Source organism: Cyrtonyx montezumae, unplaced genomic scaffold, assembly GCF_038088225.1.
Source record: "Cyrtonyx montezumae isolate F1298 unplaced genomic scaffold, pur_monq_1.0 scaffold_8, whole genome shotgun sequence".
NCBI lineage: Eukaryota > Metazoa > Chordata > Aves > Galliformes > Odontophoridae > Cyrtonyx > Cyrtonyx montezumae.
This window is the reverse complement of record NW_027072089.1, coordinates 29,424,276-29,442,601: the sequence shown is the minus strand read 5'-3', so window position 1 is coordinate 29,442,601 and position 18,326 is coordinate 29,424,276. Positions and strand designations below refer to the sequence as shown.

The window sequence follows — 18,326 nt, the reverse complement described above, 5'->3', positions numbered from 1 at the left end:
GCAGAAGCAAATCCCGGCATAGAGATTAAGATGCAGTGGAAACACATCAACTGAATAAGTTCACCGTTTTGTTCCAGTGACTCAAGAAAACAGGAGATGAGAATATAAAATATAAAACTTCCAAAATAACACACACACATTCTCGAGCACATTAGTATTGGCAAGCAGACAATTAGAAGGACAATAATTAGCATACTCAATACTTAGAAAGTCAAACATCAAAATACCAAATATGCTTAACATTTTTGCCCCCCCGAAGTAATAACAGGTCTACATCCGTTGATGAAACTGAGAAATCCTTTCACAAGGAATACGTATCACCAAGCGTCAGCAGTGGGTTTATGCACATGCCTCCAATCTCAATGCTTTTCTATACTTCTCAGGAATCAATACAAACTACAGCTGATCAAATCACACAAAAGCAATTGATCACTACTGCAATACTAAAACTTTAAATGTGAAAATATTTATATTCACTGAATTTTAAGTACTGTGACTGGACCCATTAAAAAAGAGCATTCTATGCCAGACATTTCTACACTATAGTTTAATACTGAAATATTACTATTTGCCTGTGAAAACTTACCCATTTAAATCTTTTATTCTACACATCAACCTGCAGAATATTTGCAACTGGTAACAGGACACATTAAGCTTGTTAACAGAAAGTAAACTTGCTGCCTGGTAATTTTCAATGCACTTAACTGTAACCTTGCACACAGAAAAGGCAGCCATACTAACTGTATAAGTTAATAAATTCATAGACAGTAAAACCAAAAGTAGCAGCAAACAATTTTACATTCTCACTGGAAACACTACATCCTCAATACTCTTACATAAAAAAAAGCCTTTGTTTTGTTATGAGGGCAAGGAACAAAAAAACTGTACGTGTAAAGAAAAATACGGGTAAGAAAGCAAGAGAGAGAGATGAGTTTAAACAGCATACTAGAAGTCTAGAAGGAATACCAGGGAGAACACTTCCTTTAACAAAAAATAATCAAAAACCAGAAAAAGTAAGGAAGTGCTGGCTGAAAAACAAGTATCACTGCCACATATTTTTTCCCCCCCATAAAATTCTACTTCTTGGCAACACAAAAGAGTGGACAACAGCTTTATGAAACCCATTCAGTCTGGATGGCTACAAAAGCCTCATCTGGAAGATCCTGTTCTGTCTCTGACACAGCATGAGCAGCTCTGAGAAAGTCAATGTGAAATTCAGTGTACAGTTGATGGAGATGTTGAGTAAGGTAGATAATCCAGAAATTTTCTTTAGTTGCCAAAGAGATAATTAATAAGAGGAAGCAGGAGTTTTGAAAAAGGGCTTCTGAGGACACTGAATTTGTAACGATACAGATCTATAACTGCTTATGGAATAAGCTGCTTTGCCAAAGTAAGGATGAAATGACAGTTTTTGTCCAACACACATTAGCAGGTTTTACTTGAATATAAGAATTTAAAAGGACTGGAAGCTCAGTAAACATTACGATCTACTTTGTAATTAGTAAAAAAAAGTAAAAAACAAATGAAAATATAATGAAGCAAAACAGTAAGTTATTTAAATAAACTCACTTGTTTTCTCTTGTCTCTCAGGTTGCTTTTCTAGGTTACTCTGACTTAAGTTTTCTGACTTTCAGAATACAAAATATAAGAAGCTTGATTACTTTTTTTTTTTGAGTCACAATTATATGGTAACTTTCAGAGTCAAATAAGCACATTTCTTTTCCATGCTCCTTTGATCTTTTCCTTACTTAACTTGAATTTCATAAATAAGAAACAAAAGTAGCATCTGTTCTCCCTGAGAGAACTTCAAATCACAAACAAAAGGAGATGACTATAGTACCGATCCAAAGCAAACAAGACTTATTTTAATTACAAGATAAAGCCAATAAATGAAGCAACTTCATTTCTCTTTAGAAATAACTAGCCAGTAAAAACAAAATTAAAACAGTAAATGAATTTTTCCCCCAAAATTGTCAATAAAGAGAAAGGAAACTCGAAATAATCAAGCACCAAAGAAAATGCATGAGTGAGAAAATAGAAGAGAAAGTGAGTACTGAATCATCTAGTGAAGACGAAAAATCCAACCTATAATCCTTGCAAGAATATCATTATTATTGGAGTCAGTTTTATTAAAAAAAGGCATTATTTACAAATACGTAATAAGCAGTCCTATATTTCTTAATTGTTAACCCTACAACATACAGCACTGTCACTGTGATTGAAGTCAGTTGTTTTAGAGAGACTATCAAGAGTATCACAAGTTTCATTCTGTTTTGCTTCCATTTATCAAAAATCCACAGGCATCAGCATTATTAATTGCTAAGGCATCTGAGTTTTTAAGAATTTACCCACAAAAGCAGCGCTGCCTCTCAAGTCCTGATACCTCAAACTACCTGACCTCACTTCACATACAGAACAGAACATTCCCTGGGGTGGGGAGAACAGCAGAAAATGAATGTCTTATGATGGAGGCTTCAGTTAAAGGTAAGACCAGCTCCTCCCTGCTCCATCTAAGCATACAGCATTTTTTGCTCTTTCCTAAAGACAAAGATTACTGATAGCAACTATTTGATAGTATTTTCCTAGCAAAAGCCAAGAGCATACTGGCCAACAAGAGAAGAGAAAAATAAAGGATTGCCTATTTCAGTCCCTCCCATCCTGCCTTCCTTTCTTTCCTGAACCAGACAGAACTAGGACATACAGCCAACCCCAGCTCTGGGAAGAAGATGACAAATGTTGAAGCAGAAGAAAGAAATCACACAGAATAAAGTAAGATAGCAGACAGCAAGGAAAACAACAACAACACAACACTAGATACTGTAGTATTATAAAAAGCAATTTTAGTACATCAATATTTATCACGTACTCGTAAAATCTTACTACTATACTTCTAACTGTAAGTTTCTAAGAGTCTTTAAGTCAGCCAACTGTTTCATGTCAAAAATACTGACAGATAGCAGAATTAACTGAAAAAAATGTGGCTGTTATAAACACATAAGTGTACTTTTACTACAGATAAAGCTTTAAAAGTGTTACTGACAATAAAAGAAAGAGCTACACTTAGTTTAATCAAGGATTCTCTTCACCTAAAACTTAAGACCCATCATGGAGTGAGACAATTCATAGGAACTGCTACTCAAATTTAGTCCAACAATTTAAAACATATGAATCTGTGCTGTTGAAATGTCAGTTGGGAATTATTTAAAATGAGATATACAAAAATTCACAAAACTCACAGCCAGTATCTCAGACGCAGAAATTTCATAAACTTCTGAAATTTAAGTTTAAGACTTTCAGTGTATTTATCCTTCATCCCTACATTTTGTGTTCTGCTTAAAAACCTTCAAAATTCCTGGTGCTACTGAAATACTTACCATGATACCACCATTTTGTTTTCTTTGGATTCTTGTTACATGTTCTTACATAAAATGAGTTATCTGGAGGCCGCCTCTGCAACAGAAGAAAAGACCTACAAATAATTAAACAATCCCCATGTAGTAAATACATGAACTATTTAAGAAGTTTGTGAAAGATTATTATGTGAATATAGTGAAAGTAAGGTAGCAAACAGGGATAGCCCTCTTGCAAGAAAAATTTAAGTAATGGTTCTTACTGGAGATAATCCAAGCTAAGGTTCCATGAAAAATTCCAAATAGCCTGGAGGAAGATTGGGGGTAGGAATACATGGGTGTTAGGAAGAATAAATAAAGAGGAGAGCCCATGAGAAAGAAACAGCTTTTGATGGGAGAGGGGAAAAGAATTCCTTTGCAGTTTATCTAATTGTTATATATTAGGTCCAGTTCACAACCACAAGTTTCAGCTTGGAATGGGCAAAAAATGATCTTCAGTTAAGCTGCCATCAAATAAACACATATATGTCTGATCAGTACTTCAGATTCTTCGGTTTTCTTCCAAACATCATCACTGGGGAAACTCAGAAGCAGAGGATGCAACAAAGCAATCTGGGGGGAATTTTTCTACAAAAATCACATGTCTAAGACTGACTGGGATGTGTTAAATATGCATTTTGGGAAAGCACAGACATACGAGCTCTGACCAAATTAACTTACACAGAAATTCCACTCCAAAACTAATGGTCAAAAGAACAACTAATGGTAAAAGAACGACTTCTACAAGAAAAGTCTGAGCATCACTCATTTATGATCAAAAAAGCAGATTAGGGTCATTTACTTCTCTGAAATAAAAGCAATCAAGGTCAATAGAATAGTACAACTGCAATAAATAAGACATCTGCAAGAAAGACATTTCAGTAGTCATCCTGCATTGCCTTTGGAAACAAACTATTTTAACAGAACTGCAAGAATTTAAGTTCACATGTTAATATAACTGCCCATCACAAGGGGGCTGGAACGAGATGATAAAAACTTTAACATTCCCTTCCAACACAAGCCAGTGACTACAATGAAAAAAAACCACATACCTTTTCTTTGCAGCTGGAAAGCATGCTAATAATGCTAAGACAAACAGATTGTACTGAGAGAGCTGGAGACCAGTCTTCCGTTAGAATGGACAAACAGATATGACCATTGCTATAAACATGTGGATGAACAGGAATATTGTCACCAGTAAACATGACCTAGAGAAAAAATACACAAACAATTTACTGTCCAACTTTTAAATCAAACTACACCAGTTTTGGAAAAAAATGTGGGCTCTGACATTTTCATTTACTATAAATAATACAACGTAACATATTATATTCATTCATTTTTTGAGCGATTAGTCAAAACGTAAAATGAAAACAGAAGCCCTCTTAGCTAGCAAAGATGAAGTTGCATAAATGGCTAAATGCTATTTTTTCCTACAAACTGCTACAAAACTAAAAGAATATAAAAGCAACAGTGTAAATACATCATACTGAAATATTTGAATCTTGCAACCTCAGTCTTTTATATCCTAAGGAATACAACTGTGTAGCCAGAACATCAGGTTCTGGGATCACTATTTCTATGGACACAATAGGACATAAATTCTGGACAACTCAAAGAGTTAAACATACTAATCCTATTAGCTGTAACGTAAAGGACTCTTACAACACAGTACTTTACCACATAGGAAATATTTTAAATTGTTATTTTAAATGGAATTTTATTTAACAGAAGTGAACAACAGAGAACAACACTGAGAACCTCAACTCCTCTCTATTAAAGGATAATACAAAGGTTAGAAAATCAATTTTGATAATTATTGCTCTTACAGTAAGTTTGACAAAAAAACAGTCAGCTCAGGACCAATGAAAAGGGAGTAAAAAAAATCCTCACAGCAGCATTATCCTCCTGAGCTTCATCCAGCATAAGCACTGTAATCTTATACAAAACGACACAATAAACCTCTACCACTCAAATCACAACATGAAGCAGCCTCTTAAGAACTTATAACTTCATGTACATACACCCCATCTCATTAATGACTACCAGAAAGAAGTTTCACCTTAATCACAAATGAATCTAAGGTGAGAAAGGTGAGAAAGCTAAACCTATCTAAAAGCCACTAAAATGATCAGAGGGTTGAAACATGAGGAAAGGTTGAGGGCTTGTTTAGCTTGGAGAAAAGAAGGCTCAGGGGAGAACTCATTGTGGCCTTCCAATACTTGAAAGGAGTGTATAAACAGGGGGAGGAATGACTCGTTACACAGGTTGATAGCAACAGGACAAGGGGGAATGCTTTTAAACTAAGACAGGAGATTTAATTAGATATTGTGAGGAAGTTTTTCACTCAGAGTGACTCACTGGAACAAGCTGCCCAGAGAGGCTGTGCATGCCCCATCCCTGAAGGCATTCAAGGCAAGGCTGGGCATGGCTCTGGGCAGCCTGCTCTAGTGGCTGGTGACCTTACCCAAGGCAGGGAGGTTGAAAATAGATGATCTTTGAGGTCCTTTTCAACCCAGGCCATTCTCTGATTCTATACGATTCTATGATCTGCCAAATAGCGTGCAATTTTTTTATGGCAGCAATAAAAAAATGGATGCAGAATGATCTTTCCTAAGTCTTTACCTGGTACTTCTTATGCACTGAAAAGCTTACCTTCATAACTTAGTAATGTATGTAATATTAATTAATGTATTCATTTTACAGGCAACCAGAACTAGGTAGAATAGTAAGTAAAACATGCACACTACAAGACAACATTCATTTCAGGAAGAAAACAATCAAGTGATTAAATAGCAGAAACATAAATTGTCAATTCATAGGTAGAAGATTTATACGAGAAAGAATTATTAAGAGCTTTAAAACAGAATGAAATTATTCTACCGCAGCAGGATGGAAATTCTAGCCATTACAGCAACTAAATATCCAGTACTTAAATACTTAATTTCCTTTATGCTTATAAATAAATAAATACATTTGCCTACTTGTACTGATCTAGACTGCTGTTTTACCATACTTTGTGCATGTGACTGCATGCATTTTGGTACCTACTTGGTACCAAAACAAAGCGGCTCTTGTGGACCACCTATGAGCTTACTGCAAACCTGATGAAAATGCAGATGGGAATGTACCAGTTTGTTCCTTAAAATCTGAGGCCAAAGAGTCAGCATTCTAGTTAGTACTTTAATATGTAAAGACAGGTGTTTTTACAGTTCAAGTAACTCTTGCTGCTCCTTGCTGGAGCTTCACTACAAAAAAAGACAGGGACCTCCTCAAAAGAGTTTGGCTACAAAGATGATGAACGGCGTGGAACATCTCCCTTATAAGGAAAGGCTGGGAGACCTGGGGCTGTTCAGCCTTGAAAAAGAAGACTCAGAGGGGATCTGATCCACATCTATAAATATCTAAGGAGTAGGAGGCAAAGGGACAAGGCTGGACTCTTCTCCGCAGTGTGCAGTGATAGGATATGGGGAAATGGCCACAAACTGAATCAGCATTGGAAGTTCCACACAAATGTGCATGGGAACTTGTTCCCAGTGCAGTGATGGAGCAGTGGCACAGCTGCACAGAGAGGTGGTGGAGTCTCCTTCTCTGGAGACGCTCCAGACCCGCCTGGACGCCTACCTGTGCAACCTGGGCTAGGGAGCTGCTTTGCAGGGGCTTGGACTCAATCATCTCTAGAGGTCCCTTCCAACCCGTACAATTCTGTGACTCAAAAATCATGAGAAAAGCAAAGATGATTCTTAAAACCTTGAGCTGAATCAGGGCCAGAACTAAAGCACTACTGTTTCTTCTTTCATTCTCAGGACAGCTGAAGTGATAGCTGAACACCTACATCCCTCCTACAAGCCATGATTTGTAACATCCCTCTCAGGTAATGGACAGATGAACATACAGAGCTCATCCTATTCCCTAGCAGTAATGCTGCCCCTTCAGTACTTCACATTGTCATAAAAGCAGTAGCTCACCTTAATAATAACCACTAGACTTGCAGACCACTCAAAGATGCCAGGTATCTATGAGAATTCCTAATTACATTAACAGTATTTCAACAGCCATATTAAAAGGTGAAGGCGAAAAAGGTTTTAAAAGGAACTAGAAGCTGAAGTGACAAAAGAGTTGTTTGTTGTTCACTCCTGTACTGCAGCAAAAGGAAACTTCCTGCTATTCTGTGCTGCTCTTTCATATTACATAAATAAAGAAACCTCAGGTGTACACTGTTGTTTCATCTCCCATGAAACCAAGTGGACTGCGGTAGGCACTACACTTCACTGAAGACTTGTTTCTAGAAAAAAGGCATCTGCACAATATGTTTAACATAAATTGAAACAACTAACCTCACATGAGAGCGTACAGACAGTATTAATATTCAGCAGTTGTGCTACACAACTATTAGAGGCAGAATTAAGCAGGAAGGAGAAAAGCAGATACCTGAGGTGAATCAAAAGGATATCGGCTACTGAACTTAAACAGAAGCTGAAATTTCTCCCCTTCATATAACGTTCCTGGAGCACCTTCCATGTCTACAATCCACCTAAGAATGGAGAAAGTAAAACAGAATTATGGACTAATATATTATTTTAGTCCCAGAAAACAGGACAAACAAAATCAACTACCATGCAGCCAATCTTCCAAACTCTCCATTAGTATAGCTATTACAGAAGTGAATAACGTATCAAAAGCCCACCTCTGAAAGAAACAAGCTTGGTATTTCATATACAGGCACTGCTATAGCACTGCGAATTATGATGACTTGAACTCATCAAAGACCCATCAATTCATTGTTACATGAGCCATAGCTGACAGAGAAGACTTCCAAAGACTACTCCTACATAAAAACAGGCTTGGAATAAAACAGAGTAGCTGTCATTCTCCTTCCATTCTATTTATATTCTTCTGTCAAGAAAATCATCAATAGAGTTTATTAAAATAAAACCTGTATCCCCAGGTTACAGGAATAATGCTGCTGTGCTTACATCTATGAAAAAGTCAGAAACAAAATGCTGCATAATCTGACATATGAGGAAACAGTAAAACTGTTTAAATGTTAATAACAAAAATGGAAAGGTCACAGAAAATTAAAAATAGAAAATGGATGATTTGCAACTGTAAAGAAGATGCACTTTTCCTCTGTTTCTGATCCTTCCATCACAACATGGAACAAACTGATTTAAAACAAAAACAACTCTAGGTTGTTCATTTAATAAAATCAACTCTAGGTTGATCATTTAATAATACCAACCTTTGTAGAACCATTTCCCCATTTTTGTCTTCCACAACTGAGTTTTACAAATCTGAGGGATACAGTAACAAAGATTTGGCAAGAGACCACAAAAACCATCATATAAGAATGTTTACATCAGTTGCAGGTGAAGCACAAGAGTTTTTTCAGAACAGAAATGCATTCAAAGAACAGTGTCTCCTTCAGCTAAAAGTCACAATGATACTATTCCCAGCCTCTCTCCATTCTTACATCATATGGGCAATCCCTGTATTTCAGTGGTGCACACTTTTCAAATAATCACAGAATGGTTTGGGTTGGGGGAGACCTTAAAGATCACCTAGTTCCAACCCCCTGCTGTAGGCAGGGACAGCCCCCTCCAGACCAGGTTGATCCAAGTCACATCCAGCCTAGCCTTGAACGCCCCCAGGATAGGACATCCACAGCCTCCCTGTTCCAGTGCCTTACCACCCAACAAGGTCCCCACAGAGCCTTCTCTTCTCCAGGCTGAAGAGTCCCAGCTCACTCAGACTGACGTGTAGGGGAGGTGCACCAGCCCTCTGATCACCTCTGTGCCCCCCTCAGGACCCACTCCAACAGCCTGATGTCTATCTTGTGTTGGGGCTGCAAGTACTCACTGCTGGCTCATGTTAAGTCTTTCATCACTTGACACTCCCAAACCTTTCTCCTCACAGCTGCTCTCAAAATGTTCTCTACCCAGCCTGTATTTGTGTTTGGAATTGCCTCGATCCAGGTGTAGGACTTTGCGCTTACCCTTCATGAGGTTGGCATGGGCTCAACTCTCAAGCTTGTCCAGGTCTCATTGGATGGCCTCCCTTCCCTCTAGCGTGTCAACCACACCACTCAGCTTAGCATCATTCGCAACCTTGCTGAGGGTGAACTTAATCCCACTTTCAATGTTCCCTACAAAGACGTTAAATAACAACACTCCCAACACCGATCCCTCATCTTCCCCTATTACACTAAAATTGCTTCTCTTCTGAACTGCTGCCATCCTCTTCAGGAGGAATGCATCCTGAGCAGCAATACAATAATGGCTGTAATGGGGAAGTCCTTTAATTGAAGGTGAAGCAGGCGGTGTCACTGTATGTAACAGAGTTGGACTGCACAGCACTCACAGTTGGCAATTACATGGCTGAGAGCCTCTAGGTAAAGATTAATGGGAAGGCAAATAAAATAAATATTGTTGCGGGAATCTATTATAACTCACCCAACAAGGATGACAACACCGATGGATTATTTTACAATTAAGATCTCTAGAACAGTTGCTCTTGTCCTTATGGATGACTTCAACTTCCCAGCTGTTAACTGGGGGTATCATATAGCTGATATAAATAGGTCCAGGACATTACTAAGGGAGCTTAGTAGGAAAGGTGCCCTCCTAGATTTGTTACTTGTAAACAGAGAGAATCTTGCCAGTGAAGTGGCAATTAGCAGCCATCTTCAGCCACAGTGACCACAAAGCAGCTGAGTTTCAAATCTTTGGTGACAGGAAAATAACTGCCAACAAAGCTTCAGCAGTGGATATGGGGAAAGCAGACTTCAGGCTGCTCAGGGAACTAGTCTGCAAGATGCCCCAGGAATCTGCTTTTAAAGATGTTGGCATCCATCAGTGCAGGTCACTTTTAAGAGTCATATCTTAAGAGCAAAGGAGCAGGGCAATTCCAGTGTGTCAGAAGTCAAGATTAAGGCTGGCCTGGGTGAACAGGGATCTTCTTCATGAGATTAGGTAGAAAAAAATAAAAAAAGTGTACTAATATTAGAATTAAGGCCCAGTAACATGGAAGAACTACAGAGGCATTGTCCCTGTAGGGAGAAAAACTGTAGTCAATGCTCAGTTGAGACAGATGCTGGCCAGTACTGTAGGGGACAACAAAGTATTTTTTTAACAGCAAAATGAGCACCAGAGAACATTGGTACATTACTTGACAAACCAAGTCACCTCACAAACAGGGATGTTCATAAAGCAGAAACATTTAATGCCTTTTCTGGCTTTATAATTAATACTGATAATAGCTCTGGAACTCCCAGAGTCCTGAACTGCAGGACAGATAAACTCCCAGCCAACTTTGAACTTGTGCAGGATCTGCCATTCCAGTTGGATATGCATGCATCTGTGGAACGTGATGGCTACTCAAAGAGCTCACTATAAAATTTCTCTGAATTATTTTTCAATGGTCTTACAAATCTGGAGAAGTTTCAGTAGGCTCAAAGTTACTGAATGTTACAGATCTCAAGAAGGGCAATAAATTATGACCCTGGTAATTACAGGCCAGTTATTCCTTGTAAGGCTATAGAGGAAATTATTGCGGAAGTTACAGAAAAACAGTTGAAATAATGCAGTCATTGGTTCATGATGTTGAAGCTGCTTAACTAGCTTAACTGTATTTACACCAAGGCTGTCCATATAGCTGATCAAGGGAAGCTAGCTGATGTAGGATTTTCTGTTTGATTTGGTTTTTATCTCAGAAAAGTTTCCAACACTTACAGTAACCTTCTGTGCAGTATGTCCAGCAATCAGCTAGACAAGCACACAGTATGACAGGTAAACAACTGTCTGACAGGTCAGGCTCGAAGGGCTACAGTAAATGGGGTCACATCACACTGGCAGCCAGTCACTACCAGGGTACCACATGACTCTATTTTAGAGCCCATTCTCTTCAGCATTTTTATAACTGATCTGGATGCAGGACTCTAAGGACACTAAGGTAAGTTTGTTAATGATGCTAAATGGGGAAAGAACTGTTCACTCCCTCAATGAAAAGAGGCCTTGCAGAGATATCCTGGCAAATCAGGGAGCTAGATGATAACAACCATATGAAGTTAAAAAAAGTGTTGAATTCTGCACTTGGGATGCGTAACGCCACATATATATGTAAAGACTCAGGGGACAAGAGATTGGAGGACGGCTTCATAGAAAGCAGTTCAGGTTGTCATCAAGTTTAATCCAAATTAGCAGTGTGCTTTGGTAGACAAAAGGGTCAACAATACCAAGCAGTGCAACAGGCCCAGCACTGCTAGCACATCAAGGGAAGGGACCATCCTGCTCTGCACTGGTGTGGCCTCACCTTAAGCACAGTGGGCAGTTTTGTGTGCCACAACGTAAGGACTAAAGGTATTATATTCTATCCAAAGGAGGATTATGAAGATGGTAAAGAGCCTAGAGGGCAGAACATGTCAAGAGTGACCGAGGCCAGTAAGTCTGTTTAGCCCTGGGAACAGGAGGCTGAAGGAAAGCATCATGGCAGCCTACAAGGGGAGCAAGGGGGCTGGCACTGATCCCAGCACTGTGGTAACAGTGACAGTACACAAGAGAAAAAAACACTAGCATGACTGTAAACAGGAAGTTTCTATTTTTAAGGTATTGAAAGGTATAAAAAAAATCACATATAGCAAAACAAAAACAAAACAAACAATCTAGCAGCACTCTGGCAATAAAGATTCTTCAAAGAATGGAAAACTGTGAACATAAACTTCCCATTTTACAACTCTTCACCTTCTATAAAATTACTTAGTTATTACTGTTTAAAGAGAAAAAAATTGAGCTTTTGAGAAGTAAAACGTTTCTTATTTTCAGAAAAAAATGACAAAGTAAAGCAAGAAACAAAACTTGCAATTCATGAATTGCACGGCAGTTTGTTATTAGCAACAAGTTCTAGAAAGCACTATTTCAATTTATTAAATTAATACTCATCTGCATCATGTACCACAAAAAGCAGGAACATTAAAAAGCAACAGCAGTATAAAACCTCATGTAGTACAGTCTATGTGCCATCATCACAAATACAAATGTGAAACAACTTCAAGGCAGCTCAACATGTGGTTTATAAACCAATCCATCAATCGATAGCACATATAGTGCAGAAAAACAGCCTGAGATTCATACTCAGAAATTCTTAATAGTAGAAGCAAAAATTTAACTAAATCTAATTTTTCTAAAATTAGGACAAGAAAAACTCACAAAATTAATCTGTTAACATTTCTGGATAAGTCTTTGAATTTGAGTCAGTTAAAAAATACTAATTTAATACAAGAAAACATCTGTTGACTTCAAAGAAACACAGAGAATACTTAACCACACTTCTGTTCCAGTTTTCACTCATCACAAAAATACAGCAAGGACAACAGTGCAAAAAAATGAACTTCAACAACTCTGCTTTTTAAGATGCTTCCTCCACTTCCTTTAGAAAACATGGATGGAAATCAATAACTATGAAACAGTTTAAATAATATTAAAAAAAGGAAAAAACTCTAAATAAGCTACTGCATTCTCCAATGAAATTTAGATGAGTCTCACAGGCTAGCAGCTGCAAGAGTTTAAGTTACCTGAATCCAAACCATGAAGAGTTTATACCAATTGCCATTTTTTAAAACAGTAAAACGCATACAAATGTAATGAATTCACTATGCCAGTTCCTGAGACTACCCAGCACACTGCAGAAATAGACTGATTAATGAGAAAAATGTTTTATTCCCAAATTAAAAACAGAAGTTCAGAATGCTACCTGGAATGATTTGTGGAAGATGCATGAGCGGACTTTTCACTACTTACACTTAGATATACTTACTGTGTAATTGAATTTTGTACGCTCTTTTCATTTAGAGTCATTCCTGGAGGTGGATCATTTTGCAATGCCAATAGTTCTTTTTGTAATCTTTTCTAAAAAGGAATTGTACAGAATATTTGAAATATTAAATGAAGTTCAACAGTAAGCACATGCATTTAAATAAATGTTAATCAATTCCCAAAAGCTAGAGTTTTTAAATGAGTCTAGTATTAAGTACAAGCATAATTGAAAGGAGAGAAAGAAGGGTCATCTCCAAGAAATCAAACTGCACGTTTGCGCATCTTTAAGCTGAGAGTCCTGTGACTGCAACTTCCTGTATGCATTTTCTAACATCTACAACAATACTAAGTGAAATGCTGTTGCATCACAAAATACCCAGGAGTATCCAGGATTTAGTGATATAATAAAGATGTAATTCACGGCTCTATTCTTAACAGAGAATGTTTTGTAATCCCCAGATAGAATCAGATTTACAATTTTTCAAGACTGTAAGAGTACAACTCTTCCTTCTTTTTGTTGTTTAATACAATTTTGTCTGGCACCGGTGCAAGTGTTTTCCTTGTTTTAGGTTATCCCAAAGGACCTAAGACAAAGCTAAACAGCATTATGTGATTTTGCAGAAAATAAACTACCTTATAACTTTAAAATAACTGCATCTTAAAACCTACAGAGTAACATTTACAAAAGTAGTATACCAGCAGGTCAGGTATTTCTCACCAATTTTCACAGAGATAAGTCAGCAACTGCAACCAACTATTTTCTATAAAACTAACAGAGCTGCTGTATGGAGTGAGTGATACAGGACCTCTGTAAAGCATTACCCATTGGCAATGCTTTCAAAGAGTATTTTTTTTGCTCTCCATAAAATGTTACACAATATGTCTTGTCATTTCCAAGCATTTGTATAACGGGAAAAGTCAAGGTTCTCACATATCTTATTATCCCTTTTCCTGCCAACACTTCACGTTTACAGCCTACCAGTCTATTTCCATCATCCTTACTATTCAAAACATCCTTACATGAGATTTAAGACTTAAATAGTACTAAGGATCACAAAATACATTTACTTTTTCATCCAACATACTTTTTCTTCTTTTAAGTACAGGCATAAAACAAACTGTAGCTTTGGTATTCTTTGTATTTTTTATTTTTTTTCCAACTAATTCTCAAACTAATTTTCCCGATGCTGAATCACAACGTATAAGTGACTTGATATCTCATTAATAGATCTGAAATGGGGCTACAATTAATTCAGGCCATGAAAAAGCTAATGAAAAAGCTCTAGTACATGCACAGTTCCCATTTTGAAATAACTTAGTACCAAGCAGTCCTGAAAACTTGCTTTGTGCTTGCTGAACACTAAGACTTTTGAAAGTCTTATTTGTAAGAAATTAATTTGAAGTGAAAAGCTGTCATAAAAGAATTTTAATTAGAGGCTATTATAGTTGGCATGCAGTAAAAGCAATACTGCTGAAAAAGCAATAACACTTCCATAAGAAACCTATGTAACTTACTAATAATTAAATTCGACTTTGTGTTCATTTTTCCTTTCTCTACCATTTGGGCGAAAAAAAGCTTCAGATTGTACCACCAAATTTTTTTAACACATTTAACGTGAATGAAACTAAATATTTGAACAAAACCTCAATAAATTAATCTCCCCAGAAAAGCAATCCTGCAACATTTCTACTGTGCAAGAAATTAGAAGAAGTTTTAGCAAAGAAACTTACTGCCTTGGTATAAGGGAAACCACAAAGAAAAGCTGACTACCACTACCTATCACACAAGGAAAACTCCAGTGCACATCCAACTAACAGAAAGTTCCTGGGCACAGCTCCTGTGGAAGCAGAGGAAGGGGGTGCCACTGGTCAGAAAACTGCTTTTCTGAAGAATCAGAAGAATCTCCCAATCAAAAGCAAGTCTTAGCAAAAGATACTCTTTTCCTTCAACCTCAGTACATCTGTTCTAACCCCACACCCTTCTCAAGTCTATGCAGGTATAAGCAACTATATTACGACCATATGGATTTCATGCGTCCCAACACTGCTCCACACAAGAATAAAATAAACTCAAAAAGGCAAAACAAAACCCAAACAAAACAGGACCACCACAAATTAAAGGATCCCAGCCCAGAGCAGCAGGAAATAGACCAACAGCAGCCATCAGAGACGGCAAAGCAGCTTTTCATTTTTCCAGGTGCTCTATCAGAGAAAGATGCAACTTCAGCTATACCTATCATCTTAACTTCTTTTGAAATGAAAGAATATCATTTCATAATCAATCCCTAAGTTTCTCCAGTCTCATCATGACAAACCGTGAAAGTGTTAGGCAGCTCAAGGTGAAAAGAAGTGCTTCTAAGGTTTCCTCAGTGTTATTCTAGCTGCTACAACCTAAAGAGAAGCAAGGCAGTCTTTACACAAAGAGACGAGTTTTACTGGACCAAATAGATTCACAGATACATTAGGTTGGAAAGGACCTACAAGATCATCTAGTCCAACCATCCTCCTATCACCATCGCTACCCACTAAACTACTAAATCAAATCCCTTAGCACCTCATCTAAACACCTCTTGAACAGTGCTAGGGATGGTGCCTCAACCACCTCCCTAGGCAGGCCATTCCAGTGCCTGACCACTCTTTCAGAGAAAAAATGTTTCCTCAGGTCTAATCTAAATCTTCCCCGGCGCAACTTGTGGCCATTCCCTCTCGTCCTGTCATTATTTATCAGGGAGAAGAGGCCCACCCCCTCCTCACCACAACCCTCCTTCAGGAAGTGGTAGAGTGCAATAAGGTCTCCTCTGAGCCTCCTCTTCTCCAGACTAAACAATCCCAGTTCCCTCAGCCGCTCCTCATAAGACTTGTGCTCCAGGCCCCTCACCAGTTTTGTTGCCCTTCTCTGAACACGCTCCAGGGCCTCAATGTCCTTCTTGTAGTGAGGGGCCCAAAACTGAACACAGTACTCGAGGTGCGGCCGTACCAGAGCTGAGTACAGGGGGATGATCACCTCCCTGCTCCTGCTGGCTACACTATTTCTAATACAGGCCAGAATGCCGTTGGCCTTCTTGGCCACCTGGGCACACTGCCGGCTCATGTTGAGCCGAGCATCAACCAACACCCCCAGGTCCTTTTCCTCTCTACATTCTTCAAGCCATTCTGCCCCAAGCCTATAGCATTGCTTGGGGTTATTGTGGCCAAAGTGCAGGACCCGGCACTTGGTCTTATTGAACCTCATCCCATTGAGCTCAGCCCAGCTGTTCAGCCTATCCAGATCCCTCTGAAGGGCCTCCCTGCCCTCAGGCAGTTTGACACATCCTCCCAACTTGGTGTCATCTGCAAACTTACTGAGGGTACACTCAATTCCCTCATCTAGGTCATCAATAAAGATATTAAACAAGATGGGCCCCAAAACTGCCCCTTGGGGGACACCACTCATAACAGGATGCCACCTGGACTTAACTCCATTAACCACTACCCTCTGGGCACGGCCTTCCAGCCAGTTCTTCACCCAGAGAAGAGTGAACCTGTCCACACCATGGGCTGCCAGTTTCCCCAGGAGAATACTGTGGGAGACCGTGTCGAAGGCCTTGCTGAAGTCCAGGTAGACTACATCAACAGCCTTTCCCTCATCTACCTGTCTGGTCACCCAGTCATAGAAGGAGATGAGGTTGGACAAGCACGACCTGCTCTTTGTGAACCCGTGCTGGCTGGGTCTGATCCCCTGGTTTCCATGGATGTGCCATGTGATCTCCCTCAAGATCATCTGCTCCATAACTTTCCCTGATACCGAGGTCAGGCTGACAGGCCTGTAGTTCCCCGGGTCTTCCTTACGGCCCTTCTTGTAGATGGGAGTCACATCGGCAAGCCTCCAATCTTGTGGGACCTCTCCAGATAACCAGGAATTCTGATAGATGGCAGAAAGTGGCTCGGCAATCACCTCTGCTAGCTCCCTCAGCACCCTTGGGTGGATCCCATCTGGTCCCATGGAACTGTGGCAGTTCAGATGGAGGAGCAGGTCTCTGACCATCTCTGCTTGGATCACAGGGGGTGCATTATGCACTCTGTCCTGGACTTCCAGGTCAGGGCAAGAAGTACCCTGAGGACAACTGCTCTGTGTATTAAAAACAGATGTGAAGAAGGCATTGAGAACCTCAGTCTTTTCCTTATCCTCCATGGTTACACTCCCTGCCGCATCGAGTAAAGGAGAGAAATTCTCCTTAGTTCTTCTCTTAATATATTCTCTTAAATGATAAACAGTTCATATTTGAAGCTAGAGTACAATTTTTTTTTTCCACTTGGGAAAGTAAAATATTTAATCCTACTGGCTCTTTAACATTTTATCAACCATGCAATACAAATCAATCATTGACTGATTAACATGCCAGGACTCATAATACAATTTTACCAGAAGTTTACAAAATCTGTTCGATCAAGCATTTGTAGGATGTCATTACATTTCGATCATTTGTAGGATCTTACAAACTCAGCTACTTTGGCAGACTAATAGCTGCCTACAGACCTTCTATGGAAGATACTATGCAGTTCCTTTAGAGAAACTAGACCAAAATTTTGTAGAGGGAATCATAATCTACTAACCAGAATTTACTCAAATAGCGAAAACGAGGGAGCTAACCAGCACTGAGAAAGCTGTCTTTTAACTGGTCACTTCAGTCAATCCATTCCACTGTTCGACTACTCTCACAGTAAGAGATTTCTTTACATCTTACTGAAACACCTCCCATTCCAGTCTGCCTGTTGCTCCTTGTCTTCTAGCTATGAGGAGTCATGCTTTGTTTTCCCTGTCACCCACCCATCCAGCCACTGCTGACATCAGTAAGAACTCTCCTCAGTCTTCTCTTCAGAATGAACAGCCTCTTGCACCTCACACAGTTCAGCCCTTCATCATCTTGGGAGCCATCTGTTGAACTCACTCCAGTGTCCTTCTTCCAGCAGGGCTCCCTAAGGACATTACTCCAGATGCTGCCTCAAGTGCCAGAAAGAAGAATCGCATTCTTTAAGCTGCTGCCTACCCTTCATTCTTGCAAACAAAGCCCAGAATGCAGCTACAGCTAATCAGAAGATTTATTTTAGAAACTTTGAAGAGTGTTTTCAAAAACACTGGAAAAGGGAC

General features: G+C 39.0%; 1 protein-coding gene across 2 annotated transcripts in view; it reads right to left on the bottom strand.

Annotated features, from left to right (window-relative positions):
- The window catches only part of UBE2W (ubiquitin conjugating enzyme E2 W), a 35,651-nt gene that overhangs the window by 3,648 nt on the left and 13,677 nt on the right, over positions 1–18,326 (bottom strand). The window contains exons 2-5 of one of the 2 annotated variants that reach the window (XM_065751670.1): positions 13,200–13,291; positions 7,821–7,923; positions 4,442–4,597; positions 3,375–3,450 (exon numbers count right to left, since the gene is read on the bottom strand). In XM_065751670.1, the coding sequence (XP_065607742.1) occupies positions 3,375–3,450; positions 4,442–4,597; positions 7,821–7,923; positions 13,200–13,291 (427 nt within the window). Of the gene's footprint in view, positions 1–3,374; positions 3,470–4,441; positions 4,598–7,820; positions 7,924–13,199; positions 13,292–18,326 lie in introns of those variants that run through there. The other variant, XM_065751671.1, reaches the window with a different exon arrangement.